This window comes from Lagopus leucura, unplaced genomic scaffold (assembly GCF_019238085.1).
Source record: "Lagopus leucura isolate 7727_CA_CO unplaced genomic scaffold, USGS_WTPT01 Super-Scaffold_100019, whole genome shotgun sequence".
Taxonomy (NCBI): domain Eukaryota; kingdom Metazoa; phylum Chordata; class Aves; order Galliformes; family Phasianidae; genus Lagopus; species Lagopus leucura.
This window is the reverse complement of record NW_024962273.1, coordinates 4,396,786-4,418,391: the sequence shown is the minus strand read 5'-3', so window position 1 is coordinate 4,418,391 and position 21,606 is coordinate 4,396,786. Positions and strand designations below refer to the sequence as shown.

The 21,606-nt window shown below is 37.0% G+C and overlaps 1 protein-coding gene across 1 annotated transcript in view; it reads right to left on the bottom strand.

Annotated features, from left to right (window-relative positions):
* LRP1B (LDL receptor related protein 1B) overlaps nt 1–21,606 on the bottom strand; it is a 590,048-nt gene that overhangs the window by 437,970 nt on the left and 130,472 nt on the right. Inside the window, exon 3 of the mRNA XM_042877971.1 lies at nt 1,129–1,254. Within this exon, the coding sequence (XP_042733905.1) occupies nt 1,129–1,254 (126 nt within the window). The remainder of the gene's footprint in view (nt 1–1,128; nt 1,255–21,606) is intronic.

The window sequence follows — 21,606 nt, the reverse complement described above, 5'->3', positions numbered from 1 at the left end:
TGTGACAATCTCCATGCTCTTACCACAGTCTTCATTAGAAAGCTGAAAGATTTTAAGCTGTCAATATGCTATGCTTCAATATCATCTTTACAGATATCAGCTTAAAGACAACAGTGATCGATCAGCAGCACAGAAATAAGATCCTGAGTACACCTGAGGCTTTCAAATGCAACACTTTGTTTTTAAAAATCCCCAGAAGTTTCACAAACAATTCATCAGAGCACCCTCACCTCAGCCCCAGAAGCAATTTCCCTATCAATTTCAGAAACAAATGGTGAAAGGTTGCAATCAACTGTACAGTATTTGCCAACCAGAAATGCTTTGCAGACATCTCAGCTTTCTGTCCCTTGTGTTAAAGATCAGGCTGTTAAACACTGTCTGATGTTCAATTCTTTTCTTTAATTTTAATAGTAAACTACAATTCTAGCCTTTTTGATTGCAAACATTGCTTTGATGCAAAATACATGTTTCTTCTCTCACATTAAGTGATTATTCTGTGGATAAAAATCAGGAAATTCACCCAGAAAGCAAGAAACATATTAAGATTTAATATCACCTCATCAGTAGTCTAAAAGGCAGATAAGAAAAATAGTCTGTAAGGTTTTTGCTCTGGTCCTCAGAAGCTCTTAGCCACATTAAAAAAAATAATAATAATAAAAAGACCTTTTATTATAATTAACATGTTTTATTAAAGCTTTCTCTCCTTTTCTTCTTTTCCCCTCATAGTTCTTACATCTGCTTTCATTTCTCCCTTTGATGTTTGTACGCTCTTCATACTTTTATGGAAAACACTCTGCACTACTTATTTCCATCCAGCCATCCCTCTTTTCAGAGCACATTTTCCCCATGCCTGACTTTGCCTCTGCCCTCTACAGCTCAGTGAGAGCATAGGGAACACATCCTCTGGTGACAGTGTTCATAATAAGGTGGCACATGAACAAAACACCTTCCATTTCTTTCAGCTCTCACCTAGATACTGGAAGTAATGCATTTCCTTGATAGGAAAAAAATTATTAATTAAAAAATAAAAGCACAGCCTGTGCCTGTTACACAGTTACTACAAATACAAACTATACCTTTAAAGGGAAGATAAAATAAGGTGAGAAAATTGGCACTTTCTTTACTTACATGTGTCTACAGACTCATCTGAATCATCGGGGCAGTCGGGTTCTCCATCACACAGCCAGTGCTGGGAGACACAAGTCACGCGATCACGGCACAGAAACTCTCCTACATCACATAAATGATGCTCCTCTGAAAACAAAAATGTTTTAGAATGAGGTAAATTAAAAAAAAAAAAAAAGTGACACAATGAAAATTAAAAGTGGAAAATAAAGTGAAATATTGATGTTGAAATCAGGCATCAATACAAAGAACAGAAACAGCGTGAAGCAATTATTTGATGAGGTGCCTAAAGGCAGTGACCTTACATAGGGAGGATAGCCCTAAAATTTTGGTACATCCTGTAATCATTCCAATCAGACATGAACAGAATTAGCACCAACTTACTTCTATGATGAAGAACATTAAGAATTCCTATTCTCCAGCTCTTTCACTCTAAAGTAAATTTGTTAAACACATAAATTCAATAACCTTTAATTTCATGCTTTCATTTTTGAGGCCTGGCACGCACAAAGTATTGTCTGACTTCAACCACCAAAATCTGAAATCCTGGAGATATGGAAGACCTAGTTAACATAAGATTACTCCATCATTAACTAACTACTCTGTCATTAATTAAAACTCATAAAGCCTCCATGCAACGTATCTTATATTCAATTTATTGATGCATTAATTGCAGTAGTTCTGTCCACAACTGTAGAGCACAGGAAAGGCTCCTTACAGATAGAACAGAAGAGCACCTTCACTGGAGTCAGTACTATTACAGAGATAGAAAAATGAACGTATAGGAAAGAACTGAACTTAATTCCACCTGTAGATCTACTCACAAGCTTGGTTCACAGCAAAAAACAATGGATATGTTTACATGTTACTAATCACTGCTAGCATACCTCAAGTCATTGTCCTCTTAGTCCGCTAGCTCCACCAACTTTTGGACTGATTTGCTCCCATGCAAGACCAGCTTTGCTACAGCTTGTGATTAAATGCTTAGAATTATCCAGAAGCCTTACTACACTCATTTCTTAGCTCTGTCAACTAGCAATTAGCATCATAACAAACACCCAGTGTTCCTCCAAACAACTCAGCTGGCTTTCTACAAGGAAAACAAAACATTTTCCAGACAAAATACACAGACTGCATTCTCTAATCCCTTGAAGATATGCTTCTAAGCACACATGTATAGCTGACCCTAAGCTTCAAAAGAGAAGTGATGGCACAGTTCTTGGGACTTTAGGAAAGAACTAAGAGTATTTTGTTAAAATTAACCCATTCATTACCTATACATACATCTCATTTTTAGTGTCAGCCTATAAATCTATCAAGGGATATAATTTCAAATGAGTCAAAGCTGCAACTCTAAGGTAGATACCATTTGTGTTACTTAACATGGCTACTTAATGGCTTCTGTAACTCTATGAGAATTTGCATTTACAGTAAGGAGGTCCATTATGTTCATCTTTGTACAAAACAAATGACTTCATAAGCAGCAAGTTTACATGCTTGAGGAAGCAGTTTTGCTTTCACGTCTCAGGGAGATGCTTAAGGCTTCTGCGTTGAAAGCTCATCTTGAAAAAGTTGCTGGAAGTAAGAAAGAGGGAAGGAAAGCTAGCATTTCAAGGTTTTGCAGCAATATGAACAGATCTATATGAATATTTTTTTTCAGTATATTCATAACACTATTTAAAAATCCATGGTAGAGCTGTGTATCTCTGGAAGCCTTGTAGCACGTGAACGGTCAGCACTGCATGATATTTCCTAACAGACAATGAAAAGTAGAACTAGAGCAGTTGTCATAGAATGGAATTGTTTGGATTGCAAGGGACCCCAAGGATCATCAAGCTACATCTCCTCTGCTGCAGGCAGGGCTGATCTACCATGGCATCGTATTTATAGCTCTCAAGAATTATATTCTTGTCCCTTAAGGTGGGCACATGGGTGATCCTAAGTATTAGATTAGTGGATTTACTCAAACACTCACTGTATTCATTCAATACTTTTGAAGGAAGTTGAATTAAGGTTAATAAACATCAATTTTTTTTTTCTTTTCCTAAACTGATAGCTAAGTGGGGGAAAAAAAAATCCACTGCCAAATAAATATAACTTCAAATTTCTGAATACATGCATGCCATCAGTTTACACACCCAATTATCTAAATGCAAAATTCATATTGAAAAAGAAATTTCATTTCTTTTCTAATTCCTAACTGGCAATAATTGACTAGAAGGAGAAATCAATGCTGTCATTTATGCTGAAGTGTAATACTCCAAGTGTAATTACATTGTGCAGCAAGCAGAGCCTCAGCATTGAGAAAATCGCAACCGAAGGTGATGAAGAACTTCAGAATAGCTACTTAAGTTTGTAAACAAACCTTACAGTGATACTAATAAAGGGAATTCTGGAAATTTCACACTGATTTTTGGAACAAGGTCTGTATTAAATCCTGCCCCTACCTCCTGTGGCCATCACTGAAGAAAACTTGGCACTAAGGGAAAAAACCGCTCCCTTCGATACGTCAGATTTGAGGTAGAATGACACCCAGTGCAGCCATGCTGCCATTAATTTAGAAGTCCTTCTCCTCTGCATCATTCCATCATGGTTTATACTTTTATCTGTAATAAAATACCTTTTCACTACTTGGTGTCAACTGCCAGTCAAAACATACCCAAACAGCAAAACAGCAAAACTCAGAAGAACACTACGTGCCCAAGTGAATGGCATTCAAATGAGGAAATACATGGAAATGGGACATATCCTATCACTGTGCACAAGGGTAATGAAAGTTTGACACACAAAAAAAATGGTAAGACTGCTGATGGGAAGAGGTTTCTTATTTATTTATATGAGGAACAGCAGCCAGGAAGCACTGGTGTAGGTGATTATCCCACAACTATTAGAGTACCAGGTTGCTCTAAAGCTGCAGATGGTCACTTATGACTGCATAAATGAATACCATCTTGTTCTGGATAACGATTACAAAAAGTGCCTAACTTGAAGTAAACAAGGTTTAAAAAGCTATTTCATACATAGCTCAGATATGGGCAGTGTGTTTGGAGAAAGAGCTTGTTTGCTATTTTTTTCCCCCCTCTATTTGAAACAATTTAACTACTTCCACACAATTAAACTTTTTTGTATTTATTCTATTCAAGACTAAAGAAATTATGGGGAGATAAGCCTTTCATACCCTCTATCTACAGATAAACCCAGCAGAGGGAGAAGAAATACTAACTTACAAAAAAACACTTTGAAAAACAGACCATATTTTGAAAAAGCAGCTTAATATTAGCTCAGGGTTTTATTGGCTCTGAAAATTCTTTTTCAAACTATTTTCTTTTGCATATCTATAGAATTATCACTTATTTTCAACTGCTATCTTTGAATAATGCATTGGACCAGTTAATCATAAATATGCTGTAATTGGAGTTCTTTTGGGGAGAAAAAGAAAAACGGGCATCTGAGATGGGCTTATTTCTCAACAGAAGAAAACAGCGATTTTCAGTGGCACCTCTCTGCACAGTTTCCTTCTGTATCATGTGTGCTGAAGCTGGCAGGCTCAACGTGGATGAGAAAATTCACATATTTTTAACATACCAATTCAGAGATATAGAGCAGATGGTTAGAAATCATCTCTCTACGGGTAAATGAATGCTTTGTCTCCCACAGGACAGCCCTCCTACCCATGGCTGCAAACACCTGGCAATGCCTCTTAGAAGGAAAGTTTCACCAAAAAACATCCAACAGTCAGTGTTTCTAGATTAGAAAAAAAATGCAGTCTGTCAAAAGACAAGCTACAGGTTTAAGAGGACAAAGCTCTAAATCTCCATTGGGAAGCTGATTACATGTGCATAATTACAATAAAGCTGGAAGAAAAAAAAAATCTGGATTAAATTTATCAATACTTGCACTTTCCAAAGGTTCACGCACTCCTATCTGCAGCACACTGCAGGTCATCAGGGATCTTAACAAGGACTACGCAGGAGATAGCGTCTATGTAATCGAGTGCTACTTTAGTTCTACAGCAAGAACACATGATTCACTGTGAATCTGATTAGTACCTGCTTTTATCAAAGATCCAGGCACTGTGACAGTGAACTCCTAGCCCTCCCACACAGCCTGGTGTCCTGGGACTGATACCAATCAAGGTTTCACCTGAGACAGTTAATGAGCATCATATTGTCTCAAACTGGGTGCTCAGATAACCTGATAACAGACACTTAGTTCAAGAGATCCAGTTTTAAGTTGTACAACTATAAGTCAATCATCTTACCCCACAAACGACAAGCAGCCTAAGAACTCTCTGAAGAAGCAGCTGGCTGCACACCTGGATCTCCCCGTGAGTAGAAATACCTCTTGAGGTCACTCGGCACCTGTGCACATTCACCCAGGATCCGCAGTAAGGGATTGCTTGTTTTTAAGCTATACTAGCTTTGAGCTTAGATTTGTTATGCACACCCACCCTCTGTATACCAAATAGTCAAGGATATCAAGCCATTTCAAATTGTGTTAACTCCCTGTCATCATTGTTTAAATTATATCTACTTTATTTAAATTAAATGTCTTTCTGCCTTCCTCTTATGAGCGAAGCATGCAGTGCTTTCGTCTCCATCCGTGATCCCTCGGATGGGAGCTGCTCCTTGTGCTGTCCTCAGAATGCCTCATTCTCCATCTGCTAAGAACACCCAAGAGTCCCCAGAAAACCAAACCTCCCATATGGCAGCATTCTTCTAAGTGGAAGAAAAAAAATCAACAAAAATATTCAACCTAGCGGCCTTGATCTATTACAGAAGGAAGCTTGCTCATTAAGCTTTTGCTATGTGTTCATGAAAACAACACGTGGTAACTAATCCAAAAATATGTATTCAAACATAAACTTCATACTGATATGATATGCCAGCAAATAAAGGGATGACTAAGGGGAAAAAAAGATCATAATGTCTAAAATGTTTTGTAAAACAAGCTTAAACTAACTTGAAGTTAGAATATTTTATGAATTCAATGTTGTGAATTTTGGCCCGAAAAAAAAAAAAATCACCATTCCTACAATTCAAAATTTGGTGGCGGAAAAATTGAGAGAAGAATGGCACCACATTTTGCCATCCTATTAGGTAAACAGCCAAAGTTTAAAATGACAGCATGGCTACACATGCAAATAAAAGAAAATACAGGAAACAAAACAAAAATGCATGCCAGTATTGGATTCAACAATTTTTGTAGGACTCTTCCTACCAAATTATTCTGAAGTGCTCACATTTTGTCTCCAATTCCTTACACAGGAAAAACTCTAAAGAAAGATGGAGACATACCCGCCCAAATAGCATTTATTTCAGAAGTACAAGAGCTGGAACACTAAGGAAAATTAGAAGGGTCAATGGCAGCAGGCACAGAACTGGGCTTCAGGTGTATTTTTACATTCTGATCCACTCAATGGTGTCTACATTACATGTGTAAAATTATGGGGAACTCCTATGGACGATAATAGAGCAGTTCTGCCATGTTTCAAATATATTATGCAATCATAAACTTGCACTTTAAAGTCCTTAATTAGCTTTGCTTTGATTTTAATTAAGTTATCTTCATTACAAGAGCTTAAAAACTTAGAATTTTTTTCCCCCTCTCAAAAGCATGTTTTCCATTTGGGATTTTCTTTGATCTCTCACTCTGAAACATGGAAGGTTTTGCAGATTAATTTCTGCAAATTTTACTCAGAAGTTGAAAAGTATATTCTGGAAGTAATTTATGATAGAATTTGTCATATGCTAAAACCTAAATTATTATAACTGAAAGGGAGATGGGAAGAAAAAGCATGCGCTGCAGTTCCTACTTAAGAAGTAGTAGTCCTACTGAGGACTTCTCAGACTGACATAAATCTTTTAAATCTCTTATACCTTTTGAGTTAAACTCACATTATTAAGAGCCCAACATACAGTAACACATTCAGGTTTTGGCTGTGCTGAAGTACAGGCAACATCCTTGGAACGTGTCTTGCAAAATGCTAAGCAGAGTTTTACACTCAGAATCTAAAAGTGCTGTTATCACTGGTTTCTGCCCCGCTCAGTTCTGTACAAAGTCAGAGAGCCGTTTTTGTTCGTGGGATCAAGCAATCTCCCCTGGTCAACTAGGCTTTGATGAGTGGCCCTGCGTTGGAAAAGGGCTTAACCAGCAACACGTTTCTATACATAGATATCATCCACAAGAAAGAATGTATGTTTTATATACACTTATTCAGTTCCCAATGTGCTCATCATCAGTAGCTATTAATCAACTAATCGATTTTACTTTACTCATAAGCAGAGCACATGTACAGGTACCAGTCACTGGCATCACCATATGTTCAGCTCCTGCTACACACCTCCAGATGGTGCTTGGAGGCATTCCCCACTCTGCACATTTGACTCCCCAGCACCATTGCAGGCACTTTGCTTACTGTTTGGTCAGTTTTCTAATTGCCATCAGACATCATAGTTCTCAGTCTATAACCTCATCTATAAAAATTCACACTCAGATTCCATACGTACATTATTACACAGCTAAAACAATTCTTTACGTTTTTCAGATTTGCCCAGTGTTACAAATCTAGCTGAGCAGATAATGTTAGAGATTACTATTAACAAGAGGACCAGAAACATCCAGTACTTTATACAAATCGTATTTTGGCAGCAGGGAGGTGATAAATCTAGGGGCAGCCTTGTTCCTCTCATTTTTTGTTCTTCTTTTGACTACATAGTACCCATTAAAGGGGTTGACCCTGTGTCCCCTCCTGTGGATTTGAACCACAGAAGGTTATTATTCTGCCTTAATTTGGCACACTTTATGGATAGACAAGTCTAAGAAATAGTCAGATAATGAGAACGACCCAAATATTCCCAAGACAATTTTTACCTAATCAAGAAAGGGTCATGCAATACTACATATCTCAGCAAACTATGAAATAACATGATAGCAATGTTCTCTAACGACACAAACAAGCTACAGAATAGCAAGATACTATCTTTATTACAATAGAGCTATACTAATAGGAAGAGCATTCCCTCTAATCTTGTAATTTATCAAACCTTACTCCAGCTAGTCCTGTATAAGAAGTTGGAAGTTCTAACAAGCCCACTGCAAATTAGTTCTTTACAATTATCTTTTATCTTCTTGAGAACTGGAAGAAATAAACATGTTCCCCAGTGTGAGGTTGCTTTTCCCCAACAGCCAGATTTCAAGTGACTATTAACATCAAGATGAAGGGTCAGAGAGAACATCACTTATGCCCTTATATACAAAGAACAAGCCCTATAAGAGTGGCCACCAAGCTCTTTCAGCTGCCAAGAGTAAAACAAGAGTAAAAAAACAAGAGTAAAACCGTTCATTTGTGAGAGGTCCTCAAAGGCTTCCAGTGGAAAAAGTCCTCTCCCTTCCCCATGCTACAAAAGAAAGTGTCTTTGAGATAATCGCCTTATGAGGAGTATGAAAACATCGGAGCCTTTCCATCTTGGTTTGTATTATCATATTGCATTCAAAGTATCATTTAATTTGATATGGTATAAGCCTCCCCATCAGGAAGGAATGGTTGCAAGAGAGGACCTTATGAAGACTACTTTTTTTCCCCTCATCATTCCTTAAAAATAAATAGGATCTTGACAGGAACATTAGTAGGACACTCTACAAACCGCAATTCCTACCTAAAATAGCTGTACCTGAATAGTCAAGACAAACTTCCACATGCAAAAGAAATTCAGGAAGCATCCAGGAGAAATAGCTTGCATAATGCATTACTTTGTACACTTATTCACTTTGCTGCCTCTTCAGGAAATTCACCAGAGAAAAGACTAAGCCTAAGTCTCTTAGCTACTCCCAGGATTATATCTCCAACAGATCTGAAATATACACTCCTGAAAAGAAGAAGAAATGAGCAGAAGGACTGGGACTGAAGAAAAGTCACCCTGAGTCAATTTAAAGACCATTTCAGTGCAGTGTACATTTTCTTTTTCTCTACTACCTGCAGTAGTTGTTTTAACCAGGAAATTTCCAACTACAATTTTAATTTATTTACTTTCCATATTTAATTGTAATGTTTTCAAGGTAAAATTGCTTCTTAACAGCAGAAGGAAATCTCGAGATAAGACAAAGTAATTAAATAAGTGGCAGACACAGGATTTTCTCTTCTGAAAGCCTTAGAACATCCATTACAGTTTAGTATAATATCTTTGATAGATTCTCTGCTCATCAGATGTTCTATTAGTAAATAGTGGAAGATAATTAATTTAGATAAGTTTCCTATGTCAAGGGGGACTCAATAATGTCAATTTTTTTTTTTTTTTTTTTAAATTCAGTACGTCTTTTTGTTTGCTTGTTTTTTACTGTGTAAAACAACAAAACTTCATTCTTTAGATTTTTTTTCAAACATTAATAGAACTTCTTCCTCAGCAAGGAAGAAAGCACACTCAAAAAGTGCTTCAATACTTGGAGATATCAGGGAGATTCAGGGAATAAAAGAGCTGCTCTATGCATCAATGGCTTTAATACAAATATAATTTCAAATGCTGTTTTAAAGTGTTGATAACTCTATGAAACAAAGAAACAGCTGGAAAATATGTCAGTAATTTAGATTTTAGATTTAGGCAACACAATAGAAAAAGCAATGTTATAGTTAATAAGAGTAACTAACCAGTCATTTATCATAAAGAATAAAAAAGCATTACAAAAGGAATTCTACAATATCTAGATTGAACTGAACACTTGTCTTCTCTTTCTCATCCATTTCCTCGGGAGGAGAATGTTGTGGTTGTGCTTATCATTGGCTGTTGATTTGTCTGCTCTGCTTTAGGTCTCACAGTTGTTTCAATACTGGACCAGACAGGTCAATTCTGAAACATTCAGTCTTCCAACAACTAAATGGCAATGGCTCACTCAGCTATTCTGAATGGAGAGAACGTTTGCAATAACGTGCAACCTAGCTGTCATTACTGCAATCAGATTATATTTATCCAGCTCAGAACCGCTGCTTGCAGCCCACATTTAAGTGCAGTAACACCAAGCCATCCATCTCCTCTATCTACTTTTTTGTCGTTCTATTGCCAATCGCTTACTGCTAACTGCTCTGCTAACCACGATCACGTCTTGGAGATAGTGGCTGAGTTTGACAGATAGCAAAGCTGGTTCCCCCCCCAGGAGTGATTAATGCAAAGGCCTGGGGGAGACAAATGCCAGAACTTGCAACTTGCACGTCATTTAAACACACAAGCATACTGCACAGTGACATGGAGGATGGCAAGACATGAGGAGAGAGAACTGAATTCCTAGGGGAAACCCCAGAAGGTACTCAACATTAAGACGTTCTTGCAGTAATGAAGGAAAGGGCTCTCGCGCAGCTAGGGTTACGGATGGCAGGCTTCTATCTCAGAACAGTCCCATTTCAAATGACAGAAAATAACACTGAACAGGCTTAGACAGCAGATGGAATCCTATTGCATAATTCAATTTTAATGACTAAAGAAGTCTGAAATATGAAGGTTTTGTTTTGGGAAACAGAAGACATGAAATTAAGCAGACAAATCTGCCACTGTAAGCAATTATGTATGTTTAGAACATGTTAATTTTATATTAGAATAATTAATCTACAGGGAAATAATGCTAAAAAGATATCCTTTTGCTAAAGTCAGTGATTAAAAGGATGGAAGAAACAGGAGAAAACCAAGCTTCCTAAATACAATTTATATACACAACTAAAAGGAATCTTATTACCAACGTTAAGTATTCCATTCAATTTGCATACTGAATAGCTTTAATACCAAAAAACAAAAAAACAATCACTAAAAAAGTAGGTAGCAGCATTCAAAACCTACAAATGAAAACATAACTACTTTGAAATGATTTATATAAGCTTTGACTCCATATTTTTCTGGATCCTACTGAAGTCATATCCATTATTTAAATAGCTCTAATCAACAGCTCTAAGTTAAACTGTAAGAATTAAGCCAATGGCACGCCAATGGGTCACCTAATGCAAGCCTTACTGCAATTTAACAGCTAGGAAATTAGTTGAAATTGTGGTCTTCCACAGTTCAGGTCTATCTTTTTTGATAGCATGGTGCAAGATTGATAACTTAAGGTGTAATTTAGAAACTTATTCATTGAATAACAATTTTCTTACCTGTAGAGAATACATTGTGATTTTAGGTAATGCTGTCAGTATATCTTGAATGCGAATATCTGAACACATCTTCAAAAGTAGTAAGGTGTAATATTTATCAAAACACTACTGGAAAGTTTTAAATATTGTTTACAGAGACAGCTTGTATTCTCTCCAAAAAGGTGATGTTACAAAGAAGGATCATATTGAAATAATTGGCAGACTTCATATCTGCGGCTTTATGCGTTGTAAAAATATAGCCAACATAAATGCATACTGCATCACTTAGAACAGCACAATGTCAGCTTGCTGCCTACAAATAAGTTTTGAAACCACCCCTACTCGGATTTATTATCCCATGCAGGACAGCAGGAATAGCACTGTGTGAGTTATAGGAGCACCGAGTACAGGCGCACAGATTAATAAGTAAGCATGCAATTTGCACCTTGGACGTGAAAAGGAAACAGTCAAAGCTTTGATGCTGTCTGACCTGGGAGATAAGTTGATAAAAGAGCTAGGAAACCATTGCAGGCCTTGGGTTCAGATCCATTTTTGAAAGCAAGCTAGGAATTCCCATCTTCTAGAACTGAAAGTCACCATGGTGTACTTAATCTTTTGCAATGCTAACATCTTTAAAAATAATAATTGGTAAAGAATAGTGAGAACAAGGCACGATTGTACGTATAAATTATTATTCAAAAAAAACAAAACCAAAAGAATTATGAGTTTAGATAATTATTGCTTTCATTCATTTAGATGAAATTCTATTAGCCTTCATAAATGTTAACTTGCATTTTAAAAAAATACTGTAGACATAACAGATAGAAGAGAAAATAAAGAAAACATTTGATAAAAGCTTTGTAAAGACAGAATTAAACAAAGAAAGATTACCAACATGTTTGGACACTTAAGAAACATAAAAACCAATGCCACACTCATACAGAAGTAACATTTAATTCAACAGCGGAGTTCCTATGAGCAGGCCTACATCAGCCATTGTTTTTTCATATCCCTGCAGTCCCCAATGCTACCAAAATCACTTGAAATGGTCAAGATGAGGGAAATGGGCAATTAGGAGACCAAAGACAAAAATCAAGAAAGAATCGATGTGATAGCGTGCGATTTCATGTATCTGCTGAAGGTTTATTTGCACCAAAACACAGGATGAAATAATTTCACTTTTTAACGTAACTCCTTTCTTAAAGGTATCAGGTATCTGAGGATTGAATGGCAGCCAATACAATCCTAACTTCTAAAGGGTTCCAAGGCAGTCATGGAAATCACGATCATAAGTCTGATATGCTGAATAAGGAGTTGCTGGAAACGATATTTATGTGCAGGATGGACACCTGAATAAATACAGCTCTCTGAGTGGAAAGTCCTATCTTATCACGAAGCAGGCTGTAGGGCAACTAGCAAATCAACTCATCTTTATCCCCTCTTTCTTTGGTCCAAAAACCTTTGAACTACTCTGAAGAGCTTTCACATATGGGCAGCAGTAATTAAAATTCAAGTGAAGGCTGAAGAGATGGAAAAGGAAACCAATAACTCCATATTCAGAAAAAAAAATAGGACAGCTTTAAATAAAACCCAAGACACCCGTAGTTAGCAAGCTCAGGACAGAACCTGCAGATATCATCATTTTAGTAGGTCAAAAGGCTGATCAGTGTTTAGCCTATGTTAGCAATAACCAGAGCTCACCTAAGCAGGAGGGGTGCTGAGGGTTCTGTTAGCAGCTTTGCGAGCTACTGAGGCTATGCTAAGAAAATTATGCCTTGGTTTTCCCCCACAAAAAGGGAAACAAAGACTTTCTGTGCATAACACACTCAGCTGCTTGGGCTTTAAGTGCTTATTACTGCTTACCTTTAAGTGATTTCATGCATATAAAGGTGAGCCATGCTGTATGTTGTAAAATAAGTAAAATCTTGTAAACTGTCACTTTCTTGACAGTGTTACCGCAGTCATTCCCAGCTACCTCCAGGTGATGCAAAAACATATGCTTGAACTGTCTCTGCTGGGACTTATTAAACAAACAGTATGTTCTGTAGATTAAACCATAATTAAGTATGATGTCGGTATTGCAAAAGCTCAGTAATTATGCCCCCATTTGTTCTACTAATTTCTGCTGCAATAAAATACGAATACTCACAAGTTAGCATGAAACTGGTGGTTCACAGGTCAGAAGTCTCCTTTCATCTGACAGGCAAAAAGAGTTCTGAAAAATCAGTGAAGATACCAGGTTCCTCCAAACACTTTTTAAAGATATTGGTGGACTTTGGATCAGACCATAAATAAGGAGATGTTATATCTCTACATAGCGTGGTCCACTTAACAGAGTCAAGTAGCATTCATCTTTATACTATGTTTTCCCTTGATAATAGAGTAATAGCAGATGCTAACACAGGAGAAAAAAAACTAATAAGAAGCACGTATTTTTAGCAACTTTAATTATATTCTAGCAGCAGGAAAGAAAGAGATGCAGAACCATATGAGCAAGCAATTCTCCCCAGAAGACAGACATGGCTTTGGAGCATGCTAGAATAATGATTTCAGTTGTGAGTAATTTTGGAGTCAAGCAATTACTGGCAGGGCTGTTTCTTTGGTGCTGTGCTAGTTATTTTTTGTAGCTGTCCTACAGCAGCTCAGCTTCCAGGCTAAAGCACTGAAGCAGACTCAGTCCTTATAATTCTAAAAAAAAGACAAACGTGTGTACACACATGCTCCAGGAAGAACTAGCTTGGTCTGATCTATGATCACATGGATAATACTACTTAGTCTTTCATAAATTATACATATATCTTTTTCTGCTGTTTCTTATGTGAACAAATTTCTCAGGTGCCCCCTAGCTGTGGATTCATTAACAGCAGTAAAATGTACCTAAAAGCATGGGGAAAAAGCAGCATTAGCTCTCAAATCTAGTGCAGTTGAAGGGTTGTAGGACTGAATACCAACCTAGACTGTGAAATATTTTCTACATGCATTCTAAGCAGCTGATATTCTTGAATTGATAAGCAAATGAAACTGGATGATCATTATGGTCCTTTTCAACCCAGGCCATTCTACGATATCCCAACTTTTATTTATTTGATTTATAATGGTTAAAAAAAAAAAAAAAAAAAAAAAACCACCTCCACTGGTGCAGATTTTTATGAGCTCAGCATGCAGGCTATTATTCATCACTGGCAAAAATGCACAGGCAATGGTGGTGACCACATGAAAAAAGTGTTCGGTACCTGAGAACTTGCTCTGTCGCAGCACTCTTCCCATCTCTTGTAGTTCCCATAGTAATAAATAGGAGGCACTACTTTCAGAGCAACCTATATACAATAAATTTCACCAAACCATTTTTTTTCTTCAACATATTAATTTTGCAGTATGCAAAATTTAGGATGTAAGCGAATAAAGAGCTTGATCCTATCATAACGGACAGTTTTTCCTGTTGAAAAGCCCATATCTCTTAGCAAGCAGTGAAAAGTGGGTTTCCATTAATCGTACCCCTGTTTAGAATATATACACATCACAAAGGTAAATGTTTATTTTGGTGGTTTAGTACCATATTAGCTAAGAGGGAAACAAAGCTTCATCTATTGGCTGTAAAGGGACATGCTTTCAAATTGGTGAAGGGCACCTGCTTTCTCTTGGTAGGAGCCAGCAGAAGCTGTGAAAGAACCAGACCCAGAAGCTGCTGCTTCTTATGGTGTGATCAATTAATACAATATCAAGCCACAGAGCACCACATAGCATGTTATGTTTTCTTATATTATTGACATGGACAAAATAAGACTAGCAAAGACATACAGCAGAAATAAATAACGGGTGAAAGAAACCCTGCTCAGAACAGCGTTGTTTTATGGAAAGGCATTTAAATGAATGAGTTTTATACCACCTATTAAAATAAGTGTTAATAAAAACTGCACACTCCTATTTATCACAGCTTGGAGAGCCAGGAAAAGCTCACTTACAACGTAACACCCATGAAAAAGGGACATAAGGAGGCTGCTTCACTGCCTCACAGGCACTGTAACGATCAGGGTCCTGAGCATTTCAACATTGTCACAGTTTAGGGCCGTATTTAAGGGAAGCACCCATAAAGATGCTTTACCGCTGACACCCTTTTAAACTAAATGGAAAGAATTTAAAGCCCAGCCATCAATAATTCAAGGATAGCTTTTGTACAACATGTCTTAGTATTGATACACTTCAGCACTGAACCTTGTTATGTTCTCTAACAATACAGGAGGATTTCAATGGCGACTGTGACTTATTTGCAAATGAAGACATCAAGAAAAACACAGCCAGCACATCACAAAGGTTCAACTTCCCCTCTGGTGAGGCCACATCTGATGTACTGTGCCGAATTCCAGGCTTGCCAGTTCAAGACAGGCAGGGAACTGCTGAAAGGAGTCCAGTAGTAGAGCCACAGAGATGCTAGGGACCTGGAGTATCCTCTGTATGAGGAAAGACTAAGAGACCTGGGACTGAGCAGCCTGGAGAAGACTGAAGGGAGTTCTTTTCAATACTTACAAGTAACTAATAGAAAGGAGTCAGATGAATGGGGCCAGGCTCTTTTCAGTGGTGCCCAGCAACAGGGTTGGCCTAAGCCAATGGGACACAAGCTGGATAACAAGGAGTTCCATACGAATATGAAGAAAAATCTTACTTTGAGAGTTAGTGGTGAGTACTGGAACAAGCTACCTAAAGAGGTGGTGGAGTCTTCTCTTGAGATATACAGAACTTACCTGGATGCCTTCCTATGGAACATTCCGTAGAAACCCACTTTAGCCAGGCATTAGACTAGATAACCTCTATGGATCCCTCCCAAGCCTTACATTTCTGTGCCTGCTCAAGAATAGTTTTTGTCTAAATACTTGCCAGGAATACATTCTCCACCTTACTGATTCCCTTGGTACATTAATGTCGAGTCTTCTCCAAGTACCAGCTTCTTTAAGCCAATTCCTACAAAGGTTTATTATTTAATCAAACTACTACTTATGACTGCTTATGTCCTCATTTGAAAGTTTGCATAATAACCAATTACATTATTTTTTAAAATAATTGCAATAGGTACTATTACGGCATGACAGTGAAAAATATTAATTTTTGTTTTGCTTACTGTATTTGCAGAACAAATACAAGCCTGAATTAGGGCTCAGGGAAAAGAATATTTAGACTGTGCAATCTAAGTATATCTCCCAGGGAAAAAACAATTAATTATCTTTGTTACTGCCTCCACTGCAGAGAACAGCTGCAATTTCTGGCTTGCCAAGTTCACGTCATTGAGGGTTATTCCTATTAATATCAATTAAGAGCTAAACTGTTTGAGTCTCTTCAATAATGATACTCAAGTAGGTTTAAAGTGCCATTTCACAGAATGCACATTTCATCAGAATGAGAATACCTGTTTTTTTAATCTAAAGATTTTTTTTAAACATAGATATGGATCAAAGCAGTGCGTCCAGACACCTGTAACTAAGGCAAGTCAATGACTAAGATAGACCCAAAGACCAGCATATTCGTTTCCATTTAGGAATCAAAGCGAAATATTTGTTCCTTAGTTGAACCAGATATAATACTGCCCTTTCACTTGCGGACTGTAGCTAAATGAACTCGTGAAGTCAAATCAAAGTGATACTGAGTACATTTCATGACTTCAGTGCTAAGGATATTAAAGCTGGAAGGAGCTCCCACTTGCCATCTAAGCCATGCTGTTCATCTATTTGAACTACAAGTTCAGCAGACATAAAAGTTTATTTTCTCATTTCGAGAAAAGTCCATGACTTCCCTCACACAGCTTTCCACTTCTTTCATTGTTGTGCAAAATTGACCTAGGATCTTTTAATCAATGTTATTAGGAGTTGACAGAGAAGATAAATAAAACAAAGCTGGTCATAACCTCCTCATTCTCTACCCTAATCTTCATCTCTGCTTCATCTCTGAGCACCATTCTCATCATCAAATTGCCTTAGGCATAAACACACAAATTACATTATATTTCTCAAAAGTAATTTTTTAAATATCTTGACCACCGGTTTACATTTGTCAGTATAATCACTGCTATCAATGCAGCAGGAGATGAAACAATCTACATCAGAACTGTGCTGTTACCTTAGCCTGAGCCCTGGGCAGCACTTTCCTTTGCCTTAGTTCAATCAGAAATATCACACTGTGAATCCATTTTCAGCAAAAGGAGCATAACATAAATCAGTTTAAGGATTGAGGAAGTAGGACTTGGTCTGTATAGTTTCCCTTCTTTGGTAGTTGTATGACCAACTTAACCTCCCATAGAGGTTTATCCACCATTCCAAATGAATTCTATGTTCTGCAGAAGAAATACTTGTGAATTCATGAGCACTGGGAAGAAAGATAAAAGAAAATCCCCCATGCTTTACAAATATGAAAGAGTTGCAGATTTGTGTTCCTAGATTAGCACTAGAAAGGAAAAAAAAAGTAACTGAAGCCCCAAACCCATAGACCTTTAAGACTTTTACTGGGCACTTCTTAAATAAGACACACTTTTCAGTGCCTCTGCATTGGCTTAAACACACTGCTGTGCAGCACCTCCCCTCTTATTTCCTCTAGGTGACGTTACTTAAGGCTGCTCCAAAAGTGGTGCTGAGAGGCCCAAAACCGAACAGTAACATGGGACTGCTGATAATGAAGCAAAAATGAGATGAAACAAAAGACTAAAAAATGAAAACAGAAACTTACATATATATAGCTCAGAATAAAGGCAAAACAAAAGCAGACCATGGATTTGCTAGGTTCCATGAAACATCTTTCATACATACAGAAACTGGAATTTCACACAGCCAAAAGCCACAGAGGATCCACGTGAATCAGAAGGAACCTTTCATCAGCATTACACTAAGCTCACATCAAGAGAAAATAACCTTTAAAAGTGAAGTCCTATTCATCATTCAAAACCAAATGCAGTATCGCTCCCATTTAACTCAATGCTGCTTCTAATAAAGTGGTTTAGACTCGCTTTATTGGTTTACAACTTCATTTTTATTCTGATCAGATTCACTGATTCTGTTCTGCTTTCCTGTCTTGTCAAAAGAACACAGGTCCAAGGCAACCTCAAGGTTGACATTTTGGTACATAATAGCACATTTATCATTCAGAAGCAAGCACTGTATTTCAAAAAGTATGTATTTCAACAAGCATCCTCTAGCAGGTAAAAATTCTTCTAAGTTTTTCTAGTAACGGTTTGTTTACATACCAACAACTTGAAAGAGACTAGTTCATGAAAAATCCCTACTTTCCTCCTCGCCATCCCTTAAGTTATCTGCTTTAAGCACAACATGAATTAAAATTCAGAAAGACAGAACTTAACCTATTTAGTTACTGCTCACAATTTAAAGGTGATAAATACCAGAAATCTGCACAAATACAGGAATAACTTATTAATGAACATTCTGAAGTCCCAACCTTTCCTTTGAATGAATTCATGTTTCATTTTCATCTTTGGCTAACAGAAATTGGGCAATGTTCTGTTTCTTGTGAGAGATTCCATTGTCATTCTTCAGAATTTTGATCAGACTTTCCTTTCTGGAGGCACACAATAACATTACATCACACAGACATGTGGCCTTCCCTTAGTTTTCTGGTGTCCATTCCATGGAAGAACATAAGAGCACTATTTCTACTTCCAGTAATGCTGCACTGGTACCACATTGGCATAAGCGAAACTAATTCATGCATAACATGAAATAAAACTTCTCCTTGACTGTCAGTACACAAATATAAAATATTAAGAATTCCAGCATGCTGAAATATGACCTGGGGAATAGAGATCACCAGGAGAAATGAAATTTATTTAACAGAACAAAACAAAGCCTGGAAGGCAATATCGTCACTGATTATGAAGATGTCAGAAGAGACAGAAACAGACTGTTGGATTGGTTTCTTCCTAAACAGGTGTTCTTGTGCTCTATTACATAAACTGGTCAAGATTTAATGTAAATAAAATTTTCCAAAATACAGATTTTTGAGAGACATTTTAAAATCTTTGTGTTTTTTGAAATAAGATACAACTACACTTAAAGAAAATCATGAATAGGATATAAAAATGCTATATTGCATTCCCAAACTTCTTGATTCATAAATCGTAGTCCTAAATTTTCTACAGCCTGTACTAATGAGCATGTGTGCCATTCAATTTGTTTATTGTGAGCTGTAAAATATCATGCTTTTTAATTGCATTACAATCACCAGAAGTTGGCACCAGTCAACCTGCATTTAAAAACAGCAGCCAAAAGGAAAGCATAGTGTTACCCCATGCCATAGCCTTTTAAAAATCTGTCCTCCACTTAGTTGCAGCAACTCTAAAGTAATGAGCATTTCCTGCAAAATCCAAACTATTCTTTTTTTTTTTTTCTTTAGGACAGAATACATTTGTTTCCCAAATTAGATGGAATCCTACAGATGTTGGCATTAAGTGTACTGATGGGAATCATGATAATCTGTCAGAAAAATGTGTAAATCCTTTGGGCTCTATAAAAAGTTGACAGCATTCCTGTGAAATATTAACAAGGCACAATGCAGTCATTGACATTTAACTATTTCCACTGTGTTATTGGTTTTTTTGTGTGTTTTTTTTTTTTTTTTGACTCATCATTGCTCTCTGCAGTTTTCTCAGGCTCTGTATTTTATAGAAATGACCATATGCTTCGATTTGTATTTGATGACATAATCGCAGAACTGCAGAAGGTGAACAGCTGAATCTGTGTTCGTTAGCTGGTTTGGGGCCACAGAGCTAAAGAAACCTTCTGCAATGCAGTGAAAGCCAAATCCCAGCAATGAGATGGGCATTTGCATTATTGTGGTCTGCATGCACCAGGCAGCCTTTGATACAATCTAGGATCCCCTGCTCCTGTTACAGAGGTAATAAGGGAAACAAATTTGAATGCAAGTTTTTCATTTCTGTGGAGAATGGAGTTGGCCTTTCTGCAGATCTATCATCATTTGCAACACAGCAATATGGTAAGACAGAAACTTCATGAATGTTTTATGAAGTTGTAGGTGGTAGCAAACAGCTTCTTGCTCAAAAGAGCAAAATTAGTTAGAACCTTCTTCTTCTTCTTGTAAAGAATTCCTTCGGTGAAGCCAAAGACCCTCTTCTTAATTAAAAGCTTCACCAGAAGCGTGTATGTGGAAAACATACCACCAGAAGTTTCTCTTTTGACAAACAGGTTTTTTTTCCTGCTTAAGCCTACTTAATTGAAAAAAAAAAAATTCCAAGAAGTAACATCCAAAGTGCTCAAAAGGCAACGTGGTTAAGATCTGTCAGCAGCACAGGGGTGAATGCAGTGGAATTGCAAGTATCTGTGCTGCAATCTCTTGAGCAACTCAGTAGTCTCTACAAAAGAGCTCCAGAAGACATCAAGTTCTCACATGCAGGACAATATTACACTCTTGAATCACAACACAGCTCTTGGAGGCTTTCAGCTCTTGACAGTCTTAGCTTAAATTTCTCCAAATACCACAGGAAGCCAAACTTTAAAATCTTTCACGGAACAAAACTTCTGCCCACTGCATTCTTCTAATCAGAAATATTTAAGTAATTAAATATCACCCAGTGAAGCAAATCATAATTTCAACACAAGCAGAGCCAAGATTCAAGAAGGTAAGCACTATTAGAAAACCATTGCACAATCAACAAAAATTTGTACTCCAGAAAAACATAATTGGCCTAACTTGATATAGAAGTACATTAGTTCTTGGATGCAAAAAGCAAATCTTGATTACAGCAGCAGAGAAACCTACCGTGATTATACTAATTAAGAATTTGCCAAGTTATTTATAGTATAATACAAGGAAATGACATTCATTACCCTATAAACTATTCAACAAACCATTAAGCACTATAATAAAAATCAATTGGCAAAAAGAGGTGCAATTATATTTATATTCATGTAAACTCCTTAGCGAACTAAAACCAAAGCATCACCCAGGCCCAGTATTCTTTACCACAGAAGTGTTTGAGAGATTTAAAATATAACAGTATCATTCGATTAGCATGTTACATTACTCAATCAGTTAACTTCCAGTTTAGCTGCTAATCACCAATCACACGTCAGGTTTTCAGAGATCAGAAGAAATTTTTAAAAAAAGCAGTTACCACTCAAGAAAAGATAAATAAAAGTAAAAAAAACTATTTTACCACCTTTTAAAATGTGTTGATATATTCTTAATTAACTGATGAAGCCGTGTTCTGTAGTCTATCACTGCACACACAATTAACTCATAAGCAATCAAGGAAATTAGAGGAAAATTAAAAACAGGATTGTCATAAAGCATTGATCATCTACACCTGCAGTATGCATCTGCTGGAATTTACCTTGCACTACCAAACAAACAGGCTAATTTCT